Consider the following 17,225-nt stretch of genomic DNA (forward strand, 5'->3'; position numbering starts at 1 on the left):
AAAGTCATATAATAAGTGAAAATAACAGCAAGAACATGAAAACAATACCAGGTTAGGGGTTAAAAGGCAGAAATTTATTGAAGCAAAATTGCTGCGTCCTTGACCAAATTGCAGCCCCCCCTGCAGCATTTCAGATTAAAATTTAAATAACAAGTTGAGAGGGACCAGATGCGGGATTTCGTATCAATTGATGAAAATGAAAGAATGGACCAACTATAGGGTAAGAAATCAAGACTTCTAAATGATTTATCATCATGCAGCATTTGGCATCATCAAATGGTATCTAATCGTCATTAATCTAAGAGTTCTGGCTCAAGTAGTAGGGGGACGAGGACAATCAGTGGGTACTCATCATTTTTTAGTATTACCGGCAAACTTTGAGATGAGAAGCATTTTCTCATTTTCGATTGGTGTAACTCCAAAGAAAGGGGTCTTCTTAGTGGTGTCTTTGTCGCTGATTTAGTTTGTATACTTGTTAAGATGGATCGGCGAATCAACAGGGATTGGTCTGCAGAGAGTTCAAAATTTGTTGTCAATAAAGCATACAGAACAAGATGGGATAAAAATTTAGCGTGTGATAAAAGCCAAAACTTACCAATATACATTTTTTATGTCAGATAAAGGCTTCAGTGGTTGCCCATTGATCATCTCACCCGGTTTCTCGTATCTATTGCTGCACTTTCCAAGGGCACAGCCACATGATGTGCCACAGCTCCTTCCAGTTGATCGGCATTGGCACTTCGTTGTCTTGCACAGTGATTTCTTACTGCAAGAGCAGCATTCTTCCTTAAGTGTTATCTTTTTCACGTTGTCTTGCTGATGTTCTTCACCGGCTGAATCGAACTGCTCACAAAGATTATTACTCCCAAAGCTGGGAGAGGTTTGATCGGAAACGTCCTGATGACTTACAATTTTCAAATATCAAAAGGTGATCATGAAAATTTTTATTATCAGTTTCAGAATTCATAGATCGTTTTATGCTTAATATTCGATTTATTGTTCATATGAAATTGAAAAAGCAAGCCTGCAAGCCAAATGCGCTGACCTTTGATGCATCCTCAGGAGTATGGTTGAACTTCTGGATTCGCATTTGGTTAAACAAACCACTCAACATGACCATCTGTTCCTTTAGTTCGTTCATATCTTGATTGTTCTCCAATATGTTGTCATCAGTGTCCTGAGATGGGTACCTTGACAAACAGAAATGAAAAGGTCGAGAAAATTCGGGAGAAGTGAGAAACAGTAGTAGTCCAACCAGAACTGAACGTCACAACATTTCAAAACATTTACCCTGATTTTTCTTGCTTCAGCGCATCTGCTTCTTCTTGAAGTTTCGCAATCTCCTTATCCTTCCTAGAAAATTGAAATTTAAAGTTCAAAAATCAAGTTGAACGCAGATAATTAAACATAGCAGTCACCAATTTCTCTGAAATTAATTAAAATAACAAATTGCTGCATTTAACTAATGTCAGTGCAAAAAGAAGATAAATGGTTTATCTTTTACTTCATAAACCAAATGATCAGAAGCTTCAAGCATGCGTAGCAGCATTAATCAAAATACTTTTATAATATTTCATCAGCAAATTTTAACGTCCCTGTCAAATGGAAAAAGGTGGTTATCAAATTCACATCGAAATTATTTTAATCATTGCTTTGATTGATAACAATTCTGTCGTTTAATTCTAATAGCTGGAAAGAACGATATTTTAAAAGAAAAACAGCTGGCACCATTCTCCTCCTGAATTGTTGTACTTACTCTATTTAAAGTTTGAACATGAGAAAAAGATCCTAGAGTTTGGTTATAACTTAACAAAAAGCACTTGCTAATCTGAATTACTTTATATATATATATATATATAGAATATATATAGAAGCATGACTGAAAACACTTAGCATGCACGGAACTACAAGTAAGAGCTGTCTTTATCCTTCACCATTTAATCGAAACAGAAGGCAACTTGATTTCCATAATAAATAATTGATCACAGTCAATAGTACTATTATCTATATGTCATGCTGTACTATTATCTATTTGTCAATCTTAGCATGGTGGATTCTCCAATTACCACTATAAAGGGCGATAGTTTGATCCCCACGATTGTTGAATTAAAAAAAAAATACTAATTTAAAAATCAGTGGTTTTGTATCAAATTGCAGATTCATAACATCTGATAGTCCAATACAGATTAATTAAGAAATTAATGAAGAAATGAGCTAAGCACAGGAACCAACAAGAAGCAAATTTTGAATTTAACAATTAATAAAAATTTAAAGGAAAGCAAGCATAGAATACTCACTCTTCTATTAGATGCTCATACTGGGAACATAACTCGTGTAACCTCGCTGTGACTTCAAACTCATTCTCAACGTACTGCACAAATTTTATGCAGATAGACAAGAATTAACATAGATGAATTACCACGGCCTAGTTATGACAAGCGAATCCACCCACAAATTGCCAAAGGAATGAACTTTCTACAGAAAATGTGTTTTTTTTTTTTTTTTTTCATGTTTTCAAATATGTGTTTGATAGCAAATTTAAAACCTCGGTCCCAATTTAAACCATTGTTCAAAATAGTCTTATTTACCAACTGAATACTAGGTTGAATCTCAACCATTATTAATTAATTAATGGACATGCTTTATATTCTAAATTTTGTATAATTACTATTTTACAATATCATATAATTTATAATACTATATTAAACATCTTTTCATTTAACAAAAATGAAATGAGTTTATAGCTTTATCCAAGCCTTTATCTAATCATGCAGTTTAAAATTTCAAATTAAGATCTCGATACAATGAAAACATAAAAATATTGTTTTTCTAATTTTCACAACTAAAATCGAAGAATCTAAAAACAGTTTTCGACCAGTTCATTTAAATAAGGGAATCTAAAAAAACAAAACATACGAAACAGACCCTTAATTTATGAGCCATATATAGACACACAAACATGAAGCACAAATTTCACAAATTACCTGGGTAGAAGTAATATTTCCATGTTTAGCACCTATAGTCCAAAAAAAGTAAAAACAAGTCAATATGGTAAGACAGGAAACCAAACTTGATAAAAATGTTAGGGACTCAACCTGCTCTTCTTTGTGCAGAAGTCCTTCGAGATTCCAAAAGATTTCTTATCCTTTTCGTAACTTCAGAAGCTTCCTCGGTCTTCCGTTGCAAAACCTCGAGAGAGAAAAATAAACAAAATATTTAACATAAAGATGTTTTATAAAATAAAAGAATTAAAAGTTAGGGAGCACAACAGAACAATTCCAAAGAAATACTCCAATTATTGAACTCAGGAAAAAAATACCATCTTTAGTCTCTGATTTGAAGTTAGGAGCTTATTCATCTCATGCTCATTTCTTCTCTTTTCTCTCTTAAGCTGAAAAATATTGTTAAGACAACAAACTTGGTTACTAATAGTCAAAGGGGAAAATGATACATGAATATCAATAGCAGAGATAAAATCCTTAATACAAATATCTTAACCTCGTTCGTTTTTGTAAGGTATTCTAGAATCATCAATTAATTGCAGATATTCAATTTAAAGGAAACATGTACAGCCGTCCATAGATAATATCAATGATGCATCATTTACAGCAACAGTCAGGATTAGAAAATGAAGAAAGATATAGTATGCATTCAGCATACCTGAAGAACTTCCTTCTCCAATGAACCTTTATATAACCTGAACTGCACAGACTCCAGCTTCATCTTACATTGCAGTTGAACCTAGATGATATTTTCATTGAAAATTAGCATAGACAAAAGGAACACCAGAAGAACTTTACATTAAGCACGAATAACATAATGCGATAATGCAGCAATATATTACCTTCTGTGCCTTCAAACTCATGATCTCAAGATCTGTCTGTTTCGATACTTCATCGCCTTTTTTCCATCTGGTTGAAAGCTGAGATTGAACATCTAATTTCTTCTTCAATTCTGTAACCTACGAGAGTTCAATATAGTATTAGTTAATTGCATGAGAATCAACATGTGACCATAAGAAATCGCGTTTTACCTGATCTTCAAGGACATCCAACTTCTGAATGTAACCTTCTCTGAGTTTTTTAGCACTATTTGCAGCACTTGGTGAAGCATTTTCTAATCTGTTTTTTAGACCCTTAATTTCCTTCTGCCAATTTTCAGATGCAGAAAAGTGAGAAGCAATGACCCCGTGCTTGGTTGCAACAATAAATTAAATAAGTGAACAACAACCACGTTCTTTCTCCCGAAACCAAACATTCTTTCAACATTATGCTAACATATATGCTCATCTTGTATCAAATTTTTCTCCATTGCAATAGTAAAACGAACTCATTCTTCTCGTCGATTTAATCCAATTGAGAGAAGCACTAGATTCTGTAGATCAAGCAACTAAAAATAATGCATAAAAAATAGACGAATCGAAGTTTGTTGAACTAACATTACAAAAAAAAAAGCAATATCTAATCCAATTGTTTATTCCAATTTCTGAATGATCAAACAGTGTGAATGACAGTACAAAATGGATAACAACCTGAAACGCTTCATTTTCACTCTCGAGTTCGCGTATTCTCTTCTCGTAGTCTTTACTGTCCGTAGCCGATGTGACCGACGATGACGAGACATCGGCTTCGCCCGTTTTCTTCGATTGACGGGTTGCCTTCCTCATTTTCTGCCGCCGGCAGCTTGCTTGCGGCAATGGATCAGTACGAGAACGAGAAGTGGCTAAGAAATGGAATCCGAAAGCCCTAATCGGAACTCACCTCCCGAGCTGCGCTACAGAGTTCTCCGCTGTGAGGTGAAAGAGGATTCGAGGGTTTTGATTTCATTTCGCTGATCTTTTTATTACTCTGAAGATGACAGTGTAAATGAATCTTGCAAGGGAGGGAAAATTGGCTCAAATTCAATTTTTGCCACGTCACAAGTTTGTGTTTCCTCACACGTGCCACTGCCCACGGATGGCGGGGAAATTCAATTTCACACGTGCTTAAAGTACAATTTTCTAAAATTTCTCGTGTTTTTTTTATATATATATTTAACATTTCAACTTTTAATTTATATTATTTTAAATTAGCAACAATTTAATTTTTATTAGATTAAATTATACTTTTAAAATTTTTGAAATTTGAGTTTATTTTATCTATGAGAATTATATATATTAAATATTTCAACTTTTAATTTATATTATTTTAAATTAGCAACAATTTAATTTTTATTAGATTAAATTAAATTTAAAATTTTATGAGATTTGAGTTTATTTTATCTATGAGAATTATATATATTAAATATTTAAACTTTTAATTTATATTCTTTTAAATTAGTAACCATTTAATGTTTGTTAAACTAAATTTTCAAGTTACTAATTGACAGAACATTTAAATATTTAAAGTTCATGAAACTTTTAAATATAAAATTAAAATATTATCCGAACAAATTCATTAAATTTTAATTTTTTTAAAAAAATATATAACAAGAAATTATTAAATACAAAATAAAAAGTTTCACGTTTTTAAAAATTTAAAACTTATTAGAAATAAAAAAAAAAAAAAATATATATATATATATATATATATATATATATATATATATATATATATATATATATAGTGAATAGAAATAGACAAAAATATGAAGGGAAGCGAAAATTGGGTGGCGAAATGGGAACCAGAAGCGACACGCACCAAGCACCAGGCGCCACATAAAATTTTCGCAGTAAAACAACAATGCCTCACGTAAAATCGGGAGTGGCCAAATCAACGGCGCTGCATTTCGATTGGTCGACGCTTGCACTAGAACCTCTACGCCGACGGTGAATTTTAGTGGAAGTTTCTTCCATTTGGCTCTTCTTCTCGCGTCTACGCTGGCGGTGGTAGGTTTTTAATCAGTGCATATCCGAGAAAGGAAGTTTTGCTATGGTTTTCTGTTGTTTTGCTTCTTGAGGTAGTAGTTTATAGGATTTGAACGTGACTTACTACCCGATGTTTAGTGTTCTGTTTGTTTCTTTGAAGTTTATCTCTGTTTATGTTTATTTGTTGGTTTGATTAGGCCTCTGTTAGCTACAAATACTTCGTCTACAAGATTGTGGCGTAGCTTTGGTGACGGTAATGGGGATTTTGTACTGAAAATGTAGCGAAGGATTAGGAAATTTGAAGTATTAGGGTTTCTTTCTCTTTTTTTTAGAGTTGAACTTTAATTTAGTAGACGAGTGATGTCAGGATTTGAAATAATATATTTGCGGGAAATTGAAACTTCTGATCGCGGGAGTTGATTATTACTAGTTTTGTAGGCAGTGAGCTGTTTACTGTTTCATAAAGCCACCAGTGCTATCACAATATTTCTTATTGTCGGTTTGACTTGGTTGCTTTCGGTAACTTCTTTAATTTGAGCCTTTTATCACTGATATATCCAAAATAAGTAGATGTAATCTGCCCAACTTCATCATGGCATCTAATCTATGTGAAACTTTTTAGTACATTGTTTTCTTTACTTGCTGGCTTCTTAAGATTAACTATTGATTGTGACAGGTGCTATACATTTTATTGGAGATTGCAGAGCTCTGAACCAAGATATCTCATTATATAATTGAACCCCCTTTTATGGGGTTCAGTGTACAAACTAACTAATCTGAATTGGGATACTGTCCTTGTACATTGCTGTTTTCAGCTCACTCAACAATGGTTCATCATGGTTCTACCCAATTTTCGCATAAATTGGGAATTCAAAGTGTTCATGGATGCAATAAGTTACATATTGTATGTCATTCATAAACTTCTGTTTGCTCAGTACTTTCATTAAAGGCTGGTGACTCTAATTTTCATTTCTTGATTTCAACTTACACTGCAGAGTGTCAAGGGAAAGGCTCGTCTACATCTTGTTACTATCGTTCCAACATCACACAGTCTGGTATGGATGAGATACGTTTGAAATTTGACGAATGTTTATTAGTCCATGCATCTATCTGTCTATTTAAGGATTAGCTCATGCTTCTATTCTCTGTGAGTTGTGTGTGTATTAGATGTAAATATGCTCTCTTGGTGTAATGGATAACTTTTTTTGTTTAATTCTCAGAGGCACAATTCTGTTAGTCTTCAGCTCTTACGCAGTGTAAGTCGCTCAATGTATCCTGTGTCTTCCAGAGCAAATGTTTTTGTGTGTCGATCTGTTCTGGAACCTAGTGGCGGAGCTGGGACTGCTGTTCTAAAATCTGCAGCTGTGGTTTTGACAAGGTGTGATTTCTTTTGATATGGAGTGCTATAGCGGAGTGAAGCAAGTACATTTGCTTTTGCTAATAATCTATCCCATGGAGTTGAACTTGTTGATTTCTAGTGCTATTACTCAACGTCATAAAATTGTAATCTTCTCATACTAATCTTGATTAGCTATTAGACCTTACTGCATTCTGCATGTGTTGATTGTTTATGGTGCAAATCGTGCAGACTGTTAATTTGTATCTGAAATATTCTTGTAAGACCGACTGACTTTTTTTTCTGGGGCCTTCTTCCAGATATTATGATGCGTTACGTGGCAGTCCTCTGTTACTGAAATTAATTCCAGCAGCTTGTGTCATTGCTTTTGCTGCTTGGGGTGTTGGACCTCTTATGCGTTTGGGGAGGATTCTATTTCTTCATGTATTGATCTTAATATATATTTTTATTTTATTGAGCCAGTAGAGAAAACACTTGATCAGCCTGATTAGTTATGAACATTTTGCTGCAGGAGCCAGATGGCAGTTGGAAGAAAAGTAGTACATACTTCGTTACGAATTCTTATGTTCAACCTTTACTGCTATGGACTGGAGCTACACTGATCTGCAGGTGAGCTGTTATCTGCAGTCTTGCACTATTAGGGCTAGCTAATCTTTGGCTGATGATGATATAGGTATTAACTATAGCAACTTGTTTCAGGGCATTGGATCCAGTAGTCTTACCTTCAGTAGCCAGTCAGGCTGTCAAACAACGACTTCTGAATTTTGTTAGATCTTTGTCTACTGTTCTGGCATTTGCCTACTGTATATCAAGGTGCATAGTTTCGGCGCTTCGAATTTTCATTTGAAATTTTTGAATCAGGGATGTTTACCTAGAATTGAAGTGTTGCTAAATGGATTGGGTGGCTGATATTTTAAAATTTGAATGTCTTCTTCAAAATTCGCTCTCTATACATGCTTTATTGCATGTTTATGAGATAAAATATGCATTATTTTTTTGTTCATCTTCTGAAATGGATCATTTCCCCTTGTTATTGTTTGTGTCTGATTGGACCATATCATGCATTTTGATTCTAACAGGCCTTAACCTTGATGCAGTTTGATTCAACAAGTACAAAAGTTTTCTTCTGAATCAAATGACTCGAGTGATACAAGAAATGTATGATACCCTTTCTAATTTCATCTTCTCATATTTTTCTATCTTTTGTAAATCTAAATTTAAATTAGTTGGCGCTCGCTCGCTCGCCATTAATCATTTCTGGTTAGGACAAGGGCAGATATTATGAACGGATAACTTGACAGTGGAGAGCTAAGTCATAGATTGACCCTACCAACTATACTAAATAAAATCAAAACGGTTATGAAGTTAACCCGTACATGGCTACATCACTTGGATATCTTAAGTTAGTCTTTCTAAACTTGCCTTCATTTTTTGATAGATGGGCTATGATTTTGCTGGTAAAGCTGTTTACACTGCAGTCTGGATTGCTGCTCTTTCATTGTTCATGGAGTTGCTCGGTTTTTCTACCCAGAAGTGGCTGACTGCTGGGGGTCTCGGAACTGTATTGCTTACTCTTGCGGGTCGTGAGGTAAACCTGCGCTCTCCTACACATTGTCGTTCATAAACACTACAATTATGATCTTACAATATTTTTGGGGTCGTTGTAGAATGTGCCATTACAATTCCCTGAAGTTACTGTCTTTTTTCCATTTTTAGACGGTCTATCACCGGACAAGTTTACTCCATAATTTTGATGTATGCAGATATTTACCAACTTCCTTTCAAGTGTAATGATTCATGCAACACGACCATTTGTGGTAAATGAATGGATTCAAACAAAGATTAATGGATATGAAGTCTCTGGAACGGTTGAGGTTTGTAACTTTTTAACACCACCACCACCTTAAGAAATATGTTGATAAGAACAGAAAGGAACACATATCAATTTGGTTTTAGAATTTCTCTTCAAGTTTTGATTGGTCGTCATTTCTGACATGGAATTTCTAAATGCAGCACGTTGGTTGGTGGTCACCAACCATTATCCGAGGAGATGATCGTGAAGCAGTTCATATTCCGAATCACAAATTCACTGTTAGTATTGTGAGGAATCTTACCCAGAAGACTCATTGGCGTATCAAGACTCATCTTGCCATCAGCCACTTAGATGTTAATAAGATCAATGTGAGAACCAATTAGTCTTTCACACCCGTTACTTTAGTTTCTTTCATTATATGCCGTTAAATAACAAAACTTGGTTTCGATTTCCAGTATATTGTAGCTGATATGCGCAAAGTTTTGTCCAAGAATCCTCAAGTTGAACAGCAAAGGTTACACCGCAGAATTTTCTTGGATAACATCGATCCTGAAAACCAGGCTCTTATGGTATTAATTGGCTCTCATTATCTTCCTTCTGTTTCATACTTAAATTAGTTGACATGTGCTAGACTTTGATCGGTCGAATCATATGTTAATTAACAAAGAGGAAGGGTAGAACTTAAATATTATTGGTAACCTCTTCAGTATCAAGGGTTCTTTTATATATATATATATATATATTTTTTTTTTTTTTGGAATAGAGACTAACTTCATAACGTAAAATAAATGAAAGATTTACATACAAAATGTGGGAAAACATAGCCACCTGGAAATGGAGTATCCAAACACGCGCACACACACCCGACCTCATTTTTCTGGTGCTGGATGTTCGTATTTCATTTTTGTTCTATATTTTTTCCCCTTCAAATTACTAACCAGTTTCGTTTTGTTCCTGCAGATTATGGTTTCTTGCTTTGTGAAAACTTCTCGTTTTGAAGAATACCTGTGTGTCAAGGTATGACTGCTTTTTGGTGTTTTAGAACTTTGGTTGATTTTGTTGTTTTAATTCTTAGTATTTTATTTTATATTTTTTCATGCTGATGATGATCACCTTGATTCGTACTTTTGCCATGTCGCGTAACATGCGTATCAAACTGTTGCAGTCTAATACATAGCTTTTAGTTGCTACATTTTCTATACTGATGTAGGTCCCTACTTTCCAGTTGAGGTCGCTTTTTGTTCCTTGTCTCTGATTTTAGTTTGTTTCACAAAAATAGTATTCTTCATAACTTCTTAGTTTCCTAGATTCTTCGTTTTTAGTGTGCTTTGAAGAATTTCTCATCAGGATTTGAATGTGGCTGTAGGTATTAATATAGTTCAACCTCATTTTCTTAATGTTGATGGTCAAGTTATTCAAGTGTCTGAACTTTCAGCCGCCAATTGATGTGCAGGAGGCAATTCTCTTGGATCTCCTCAGGGTTATCAGCCATCATAGGGCCCGGCTTGCGACTCCCATTCGCACTGTTCAGAAAATATATGGTGAGGTTGACTTGGAGAACGTACCATTTTCCGAGACCATGTATTCACGTACGGGGGCTACTAACCGTCCACTGCTTCTTATTGAGCCATCTTATAAAGTCAATGGTGACGATAAAGCCAGAGTCTCTAGAAGTCCTACTCGCTCGTCAAACGAAGAAAAAGATGCTAAACAAGAGACAGTCTCGACTACAGGGACGAAAGCCCCCGACATAGATGATAGAAAGCCGGTTACTCCATCTGGTACTGCACCTAAGCCGCCTTCAACAGGGTCGTCGGTGTCGAACACTCAGACTCAGGATTTATCAACCAATACTCCAGAAGAAAGCAGCATGGAAAAGGCAGTAACAAGCAATGAGATAAAAGGAGAAAAGAAAGATGTGATAGGACTGAATTCCAAGCTGCCCAAAAGATCACCCTCAGCTTCCAGTTCCGGCAGCGAGAAAGATGATATTCCTCCTCCCTCAAGCTTGCAGAATAATAAGCAAGACGGCGAGAAGGGCTCTGCATCATCAGTAGTGGGCAGGCCACCATTGGAGGAGAATATCGTCCTTGGAGTTGCCTTGGAAGGGTCCAAAAGAACTCTTCCAATTGATGAAGATTCAGATCCGTCTCCCTTTCACTCTCCTGCTGATTCAAAAGAAATCTCCACACAGAGGAATGGGAGCGAGTTTCCTCCCAATAGCAAGGATTTGAGAGATGGCCAGTTGCCTGCAGTTCCTGGTGCGACGAAAAATGATTGATCAGTAGGCACGAGAGTCGCCTTCTCCCAATTATTCTCTCGCCTTTTGAAGCGATGCGAAAATGAAATGCAGAGCTAAATTTTTAAGCAAGCATTTTGCAGGCTCGCCAGTGTAAAAAAAAAAAAGTGTATCTTGTTCCAAAGGCAACTCCTAAAAAAAAAAAAAAAAAAAAAAAAAGATTAATGAAGAAAAAAACAAAACTACTTTTCTTAGAATTTATAATCTTCATATAAATATATATACTTTCGATCTCGATTCAGAGGTGAGAGTTTAAATATATCAATTTTCTTATTTTATATTTTGTGAACTCAGGCAAGAAAATCTTATTTTCTATTTTGTGAACTCGGGCAAGAAAAAAGCAACAAACGAATTGATAGATAAGGAGGCATTACTTTCGTTAATTTGAAATGACAGGCAGCATTCGAAGTTGATGGTCCTTTTGAAGCTCCAACTTCGTATAAAAGTCGTATGAGTCATAAAAGTGTGATCTCATAGATGTTAGTAAGATGTTAGTGACAAAGTGAAACAAAACATTTTAAGGAACAATAACCTAAAAAGAAAAGGCACATTCTGTTTCATAGCATTCTATCAAGATAGATGTTTCATTACTGCTCTAACGATAAGTTTTTGAAATACTAGACAAGGATGCACTTCTCAATGAAAGAAATTGTATAACATTTGGAAGCAAAACTTGGAGGTCAGTAAAGAAAATTTACATATTTGGTCAAACGTTATGTTTGGCACATGCAATGTGGAGCAGGATAGGTGTATATGGATTGCGTTTCTTTCCTTAACCTGATCTGGCCTTGTCTATTTTTATGTCCGGCGAGAACAGCCTTTCTGAACTCTGACCACTCCATGCTCTTATTGAGGAACAGCTGACCCAATAGTACCATGTTTGGTCTTATAGTCTTCATGTTCAAGTATGCCCGATGTCCCACCTGATTATATGTAAACAATTCACTTCCTTTTATCAGAGAGCATATCAGTGTGGACTTATCTACATAGAACTTTCAACCATCTTTTGACCATGTTCTTAAGATTGGCTATGATGCTGTTATATTGCTTTCAAGCTCATGCATATGAGTTTGCAAATTGTATTAGGCTAAATTATACAATTGTTTCAAAAATGCCTAAGTTGTTCCAGTACTCTTGATCTTTCAAGAATGTTACAAAACTACTTTAGGAATAGAAAGTTGAATGAAAATTGGAACCTAGAAATGATATGGATGGTGATCTAAAATGGAAATTTGAATTGTCACACTATTCAAGGTTATGTCGTATCATTCCAAGTCCCTATTTTCATCTTACATTCTAATGGATTTCTATTTCAATGGTGGTTTGAGACATTTATAAACGGTCAAGGATAATACTGTAACTTTTGTAAGAATAAAAATATTTTTGAAGTAAAGGACAAAGTTGAGATGTAATTGGTATGATTTAGCCTCTATTGTATCGTGGTAGTTCCTGGCCATCACAGTTTTGTCACAAAATTTCAACGGAAAGCATAGCAAGAGTGAGGGTGAGAGACTCACCAGAGCATTGTGCATGTTTCCAGGCGAGGCAGAAATGAAGATGTCGCTGCGCATGCTCACATAATAATCAACTGCAGCTGATAATGATGCTTTCCCCGCTATACCAACACGTTCCAAAGGAGAGGTAAGGCTCTTCTTATCTTCCAAAAGCGGGAATAATTTGCGCAACGTTGAGATCCTTGCTTCCCCACCATAAACCTGAAATAGACAACCATTTTCGAAACCTTCAGAGAGCTCCAATTACTTATAGAAGACGTTAAGTGAAGCTTTCTACCACACAATAATCAACTCCCAAGATTCATTTTGATAGAGATTAATTCCACATTCCTTCCAAAGAAAAAAGTTGGACCTCGTGTATAGCAAGATAGACGCGTGTGCTATTGCTAAACCCCAGAGCAGCTAGCAGCAATCCTATCTCTTCAGGAGTCAATGGGCAACGTCCCTGATATCTCAACTCTTCATCAGTGAACTGTGAGTTAGGAACCCTTCCCTGCCAAATCACTCGACGATAATTTGCAAGAGCCAGTCTCTCAGCTTTGCCTCCACCAAACTCACAAGCTGAATGAGCAGCCATATCCTGCAAGGATAATTTGTAAAGAATCATAATACTACTGGAATTGAAACTGTAAACTGTAAAACATTTTATTATAGACTGGAAGGACAAAAGTTAAATTACATCTAATTAAATGAACTTGGTCCTTGTTCTACAGAAAAAATATTATAAGAAAAGAATATAGTACATATATTTTTCGTTGCAAAGTAGCCATTAGATTAGATCCAGAACATAAAGCCTCGCAGAAACTTCAGTATTTCACCACTGCATCAAGACTACCCTTATCATCCAAGAGTACAATTTGCAAGGAAACCTAAAGACTCCTAAGAGATGATAGCACTATGAATGGGCTGAAGCGATCAATGGAATCAATTCAAACTTCTGATATTGAAGGTTAATTTATGAAGTTCAGTAGTTCTTGCAAACAACCGGGGAAGACACAGACCTTATCAAATCGGAGATGCAAGACGACAAACTTCCCACCTTCCAATCTTCTCGTATCATCCCCTAGCAGATTCTCAGCTCCTTCTGTTTCCTTTTGATTAGAAGGGGAACGAAGGCGATTGACAATGGTATCCCCTAATTCAGTGATGCCACGAACAAAGGCTAATGCCTTGAAGTTGACTTTACAACGCAAATGCTGAATCTCAATAGGTAAGTCGTTGAAAGATAGACGATGAGAGAATGGAGCAATAGCAGCAATTCCATAGCTGTTATCAATTGAAACAGTCAGTCCAACACATTTCTAAAGACAAAAAGCAGATGATGTGAGAAATACTCATGCTGTACCGAAGTTTATCGTCACTCTAGAAGAAGATAGACCTCTTAAACAACCTATACCTCACTTGAGATCTTATTTTTCCTCCCATTGTATCTCTCTCATAATTCCTATTGTTATCAATTTTGACCTCAAACTCTCAATTTTATCAAATTAGACTCTATACTTAAAAGTGTTGCAATTTTTACCTTTGATCCAACTTTTGTTATTTCACCCACTAATCTTCACAAATAGCGTAAAATCATCATAAACTCATTAATTTCAATAAAATAAAATTTTGCACAAAAATAACTTTCACCAATGCACAAATTAACCAACTGAATAACATTGTCAAAATTTAAAATTTTCAACAAAAAAACTTGGTTCTAAAGTGATTAAGAGTTCATTTAGAAACAATTAGTGAAATGACAAAAACACAGTAGTCAACATGTGAATTTCAAGAAACCAAATATCATAATTATGTGCAGGACTTACCGCTGCAATATGGGCAAGACGTTTTCCAAGTACCAGTTCGCAGAAGCATGGGTGGGAGCTGTTTTAATTCTAGTATTACGGATTCCAGTAGCGTAGTACTCCCGAGTGCTCCAGGAGTATTCAGTAGGAAGCTCTTTGACTATTGATATATCATCACGCAGGACATCAATAAAGTGTTCCACATCAAAAATTTCTCCAAAAGAACTGGCCAAACAAAAAAACTTTTAGCAACTTTTTCCTAAAAAAAAAAAGCAAAAGATACCATAATTAACTCATTATTAGTACCTTGAATCCTTCCAAACAGCATTAACTTCAAGATGAGGTATGACCAATGTTGCATTCAGAATTCGGGCAACAGCAACTGCATCACAGATCTTTCACATGGTGTGGGGGGAGGGGGCTAAGTTATCATACAGCTAAAGAAAGCCTAAAGGATAAAATGTCATTGAATTGGAATGGTTTTACATTTTCTTTCACAATTGGGAAGATGGTGATGATAAAACAATAAAGAGTAAAATTTATATACCCCCATTCTTTGCTGATTTAATCCTCCATCTAAGAACACTTGGATGTAACCTTGAGATTTTCTTGGTGATACTGCAGGGTATCAGATGCGTGTATATGAGGACGGAGCCATATCTAAAAAGTGCAGAAGCAGAGAGCTGTGAAGAATTCTACTAAATAAAACAATGTGATAAGCTAGGAAAAAGGAGTACTAGAGCTCAAAATTTAGCCCTAAAATCGTAGTACTCACATTCTGCTTTTGTAGGCTTCAGACAAGGTTTCCAGCCTTGATTTGGCAATGGAGACCAGATCTCTCTCTGGTCCTCTAATGTCTGAAATGCCAAACACAGAACTGGTTGTAAGAAACAACGTAAACAAAACAATTTCACTAAATTAGGCCATGTTTGATAACAATTTGAACTCCGTTTGATAATCATTTAGTTTTCGATTCTTGGTTTTTGAAAATTGTGTTTGTTCTTTTCACTATTCTTCAACATGCATTTCATCTTAACTAAGGAATCATCTGAATTCATAAGCAAATTCCAAAAACAATAAAGAAAGAATTTCAAAAACTACTTAAAAATACTTAATAAAACAAAGAAATTCATGGATAGAGGTAGTGTTTATAAGCTTAATTTAAAAAAAATCAAATAGTTGTCTATGGGGCTTTCATTTTTGGTAGCTGATTTCAAAATTTATTCTTGTTTCCTCCCAATTTTCTTACCTTCTCAAAGAAACATTACAATTCTTAGTCAAATTTCAAATAAAAAAAAACATTCTAAAAAAAGGTTTTCTTTAGTTTTCAAACCTTGCTTGGTTTTTTGAAAACATTAATAGAAATTGTGTAATAAACCAACAAAAAAAACTTTATAAATGTAAATAGTGTTTACATGCTTCATTTTAAAAAAAAAAAAAAAAATCAAATGGTTATTGAACATTTCTTAATATTTTAAGTCAAGAACTCGGAAATCAAGCACATCAAGGATTACTAACCGTGATATGATGCAAAGCACTGTTTAGCAAAGTCAGGTGCCTTGGTCTTGGAGAAATCCACTCCTGTTACATAAAAGAACATCAAATTTTTATAGAAATTAACCGTACGCAAAACCGTCAATCTCTACCACCGGGGAAATTAGTACGCAAGACGAGGTTTTCATCAATGGATGTAGAGAGAAGTGACTCGAATTTATATTCAGTAACTATTGGCATGCATATTATTTGAATCCACGTCCAATAGTTACTATGAGATAGCAACAAGTAGAAGGGGAAAAAAAAAACGAGGAAAAAGAAAGAATAAACTAAAGGAAAGTGCGTAGAAACTGATTTTCCAACCAAAAATTGGAGAGAATACCTAGAAAGAAATAGAACTAGAAATTAAAGGTTCTTTTACTTCATTTTAGCACTGCAATCAAAACAAATCATATTTGACGAAGAATTTCAGAACCTTCGTCCTAAGAGACAGTCCAGTTAAACAATCTGCTGAATTCGTATATCAAAGCAAGAAACAGTTACTCAAGACAGAGAAAATCCTAGGTACAATTAGGGCAAACAAGCAACGGATCATTATCATTTCCAGTTCAAAATAACAGGAATTGTTCATGAAACTTAGGGAACAGAATAGAAATGGATCAAGAACGTACAGAGAATAAGGAAGGCGAAGCGCGACCCAAGGGATCGAAGAGACGGGGGAAAATAATAGGAAAGAGAACAAGAAAAACCCCAGCAAGAGCCGCCTTCTGGGACTGGTTCCGATGGCTGTAGTAGTGGAGCTCCATCGATGCTTTCATGGAGATCACAGATTGGACACTGGATTTTGATCTTGAAGGTGAAGACTAGGAGAGTTGGCGAGAGAGAACAGTTTTTTCTGTTTTCCGTAAACGGGGTGATGAGTGATGCCGACCCTGATGGCTGATTCTCCACTGAATTTTGGTATTTTTGAGAAACTATAATAAATAAATAAATAAATAAATAATCAATTTTTTATTTTTAGAATTTAACTAGAAAACTAAATATTTCTTTAACAAAAATCAAAAGCATAATTAAAAATAATATATAAAAAATTAAATCACAAAAATAATCAAGTCC

General features: G+C 35.1%; 3 protein-coding genes across 7 annotated transcripts; 1 reads left to right on the plus strand and 2 right to left on the minus strand.

Moving 5' to 3' along the window:
* Nucleotides 1-52: 52 nt before the first annotated feature.
* On the minus strand, nt 53-4,860 carry LOC111805766 (kinesin-like protein KIN-4C). 3 transcript variants are annotated; one of them, XR_002816704.2, is made up of 13 exons: nt 4,532-4,860; nt 4,034-4,147; nt 3,845-3,961; nt 3,661-3,741; nt 3,320-3,391; nt 3,096-3,189; nt 2,985-3,016; nt 2,298-2,371; nt 1,291-1,353; nt 1,046-1,190; nt 596-897; nt 369-508; nt 53-120 (listed from the first exon to the last, which is right to left on the minus strand). XR_002816704.2 is itself a non-coding variant. In XM_023690984.2 (12 exons), coding segments are annotated over exons 1-12 (1,230 nt in total). In that variant the 5' UTR covers nt 4,667-4,860; the 3' UTR covers nt 53-507. The 3 variants fall into 3 exon arrangements, 2 of the variants coding, with proteins under 2 accessions (XP_023546752.1, XP_023546753.1); XM_023690984.2 differs by having other exon boundaries at nt 53-508; XM_023690985.2 differs by lacking the exons at nt 53-120; nt 369-508 and having other exon boundaries at nt 671-904.
* Nucleotides 4,861-5,625: 765 nt separating this feature from the next.
* LOC111805360 (mechanosensitive ion channel protein 2, chloroplastic) lies at nt 5,626-11,475 on the plus strand. Of its 3 annotated transcripts, none has more exons than XM_023690416.2 (14): nt 5,626-5,937; nt 6,522-6,749; nt 6,841-6,900; nt 7,066-7,223; nt 7,502-7,625; nt 7,714-7,811; nt 7,902-8,015; nt 8,300-8,360; nt 8,641-8,790; nt 8,966-9,076; nt 9,216-9,383; nt 9,471-9,584; nt 9,976-10,032; nt 10,469-11,475. In XM_023690416.2, the coding sequence occupies exons 2-14, from the start codon at nt 6,672-6,674 to the stop codon at nt 11,294-11,296; spliced, it is 2,121 nt and encodes a 706-aa protein (XP_023546184.2). In that variant the 5' UTR covers nt 5,626-5,937; nt 6,522-6,671; the 3' UTR covers nt 11,297-11,475. The 3 variants fall into 3 exon arrangements, with proteins under 3 accessions (XP_023546184.2, XP_023546183.2, XP_086984502.1); XM_023690415.2 differs by having other exon boundaries at nt 5,626-5,866; XM_087128376.1 differs by lacking the exons at nt 5,626-5,937; nt 6,522-6,749; nt 6,841-6,900; nt 7,066-7,223 and adding an exon at nt 7,249-7,348 and having other exon boundaries at nt 10,469-11,473.
* A 372-nt stretch (nt 11,476-11,847) lies between these two features.
* On the minus strand, nt 11,848-17,066 carry LOC111805361 (O-fucosyltransferase 31). The gene is made up of 10 exons (XM_023690417.2): nt 16,781-17,066; nt 16,134-16,196; nt 15,391-15,472; nt 15,163-15,233; nt 14,922-15,010; nt 14,637-14,840; nt 13,830-14,094; nt 13,181-13,408; nt 12,832-13,029; nt 11,848-12,237 (listed from the first exon to the last, which is right to left on the minus strand). Exons 1-10 carry the CDS (start codon nt 16,925-16,927, stop codon nt 12,028-12,030), a joined length of 1,557 nt encoding a protein of 518 aa, XP_023546185.1. The 5' UTR covers nt 16,928-17,066; the 3' UTR covers nt 11,848-12,027.
* Between the last annotated feature and the right edge of the window lie 159 nt (nt 17,067-17,225).

The sequence above is a fragment of the Cucurbita pepo genome, chromosome 11, assembly GCF_057944985.1.
Source record: "Cucurbita pepo subsp. pepo isolate OVF chromosome 11, ASM5794498v1, whole genome shotgun sequence".
Lineage (NCBI taxonomy): Eukaryota > Viridiplantae > Streptophyta > Magnoliopsida > Cucurbitales > Cucurbitaceae > Cucurbita > Cucurbita pepo.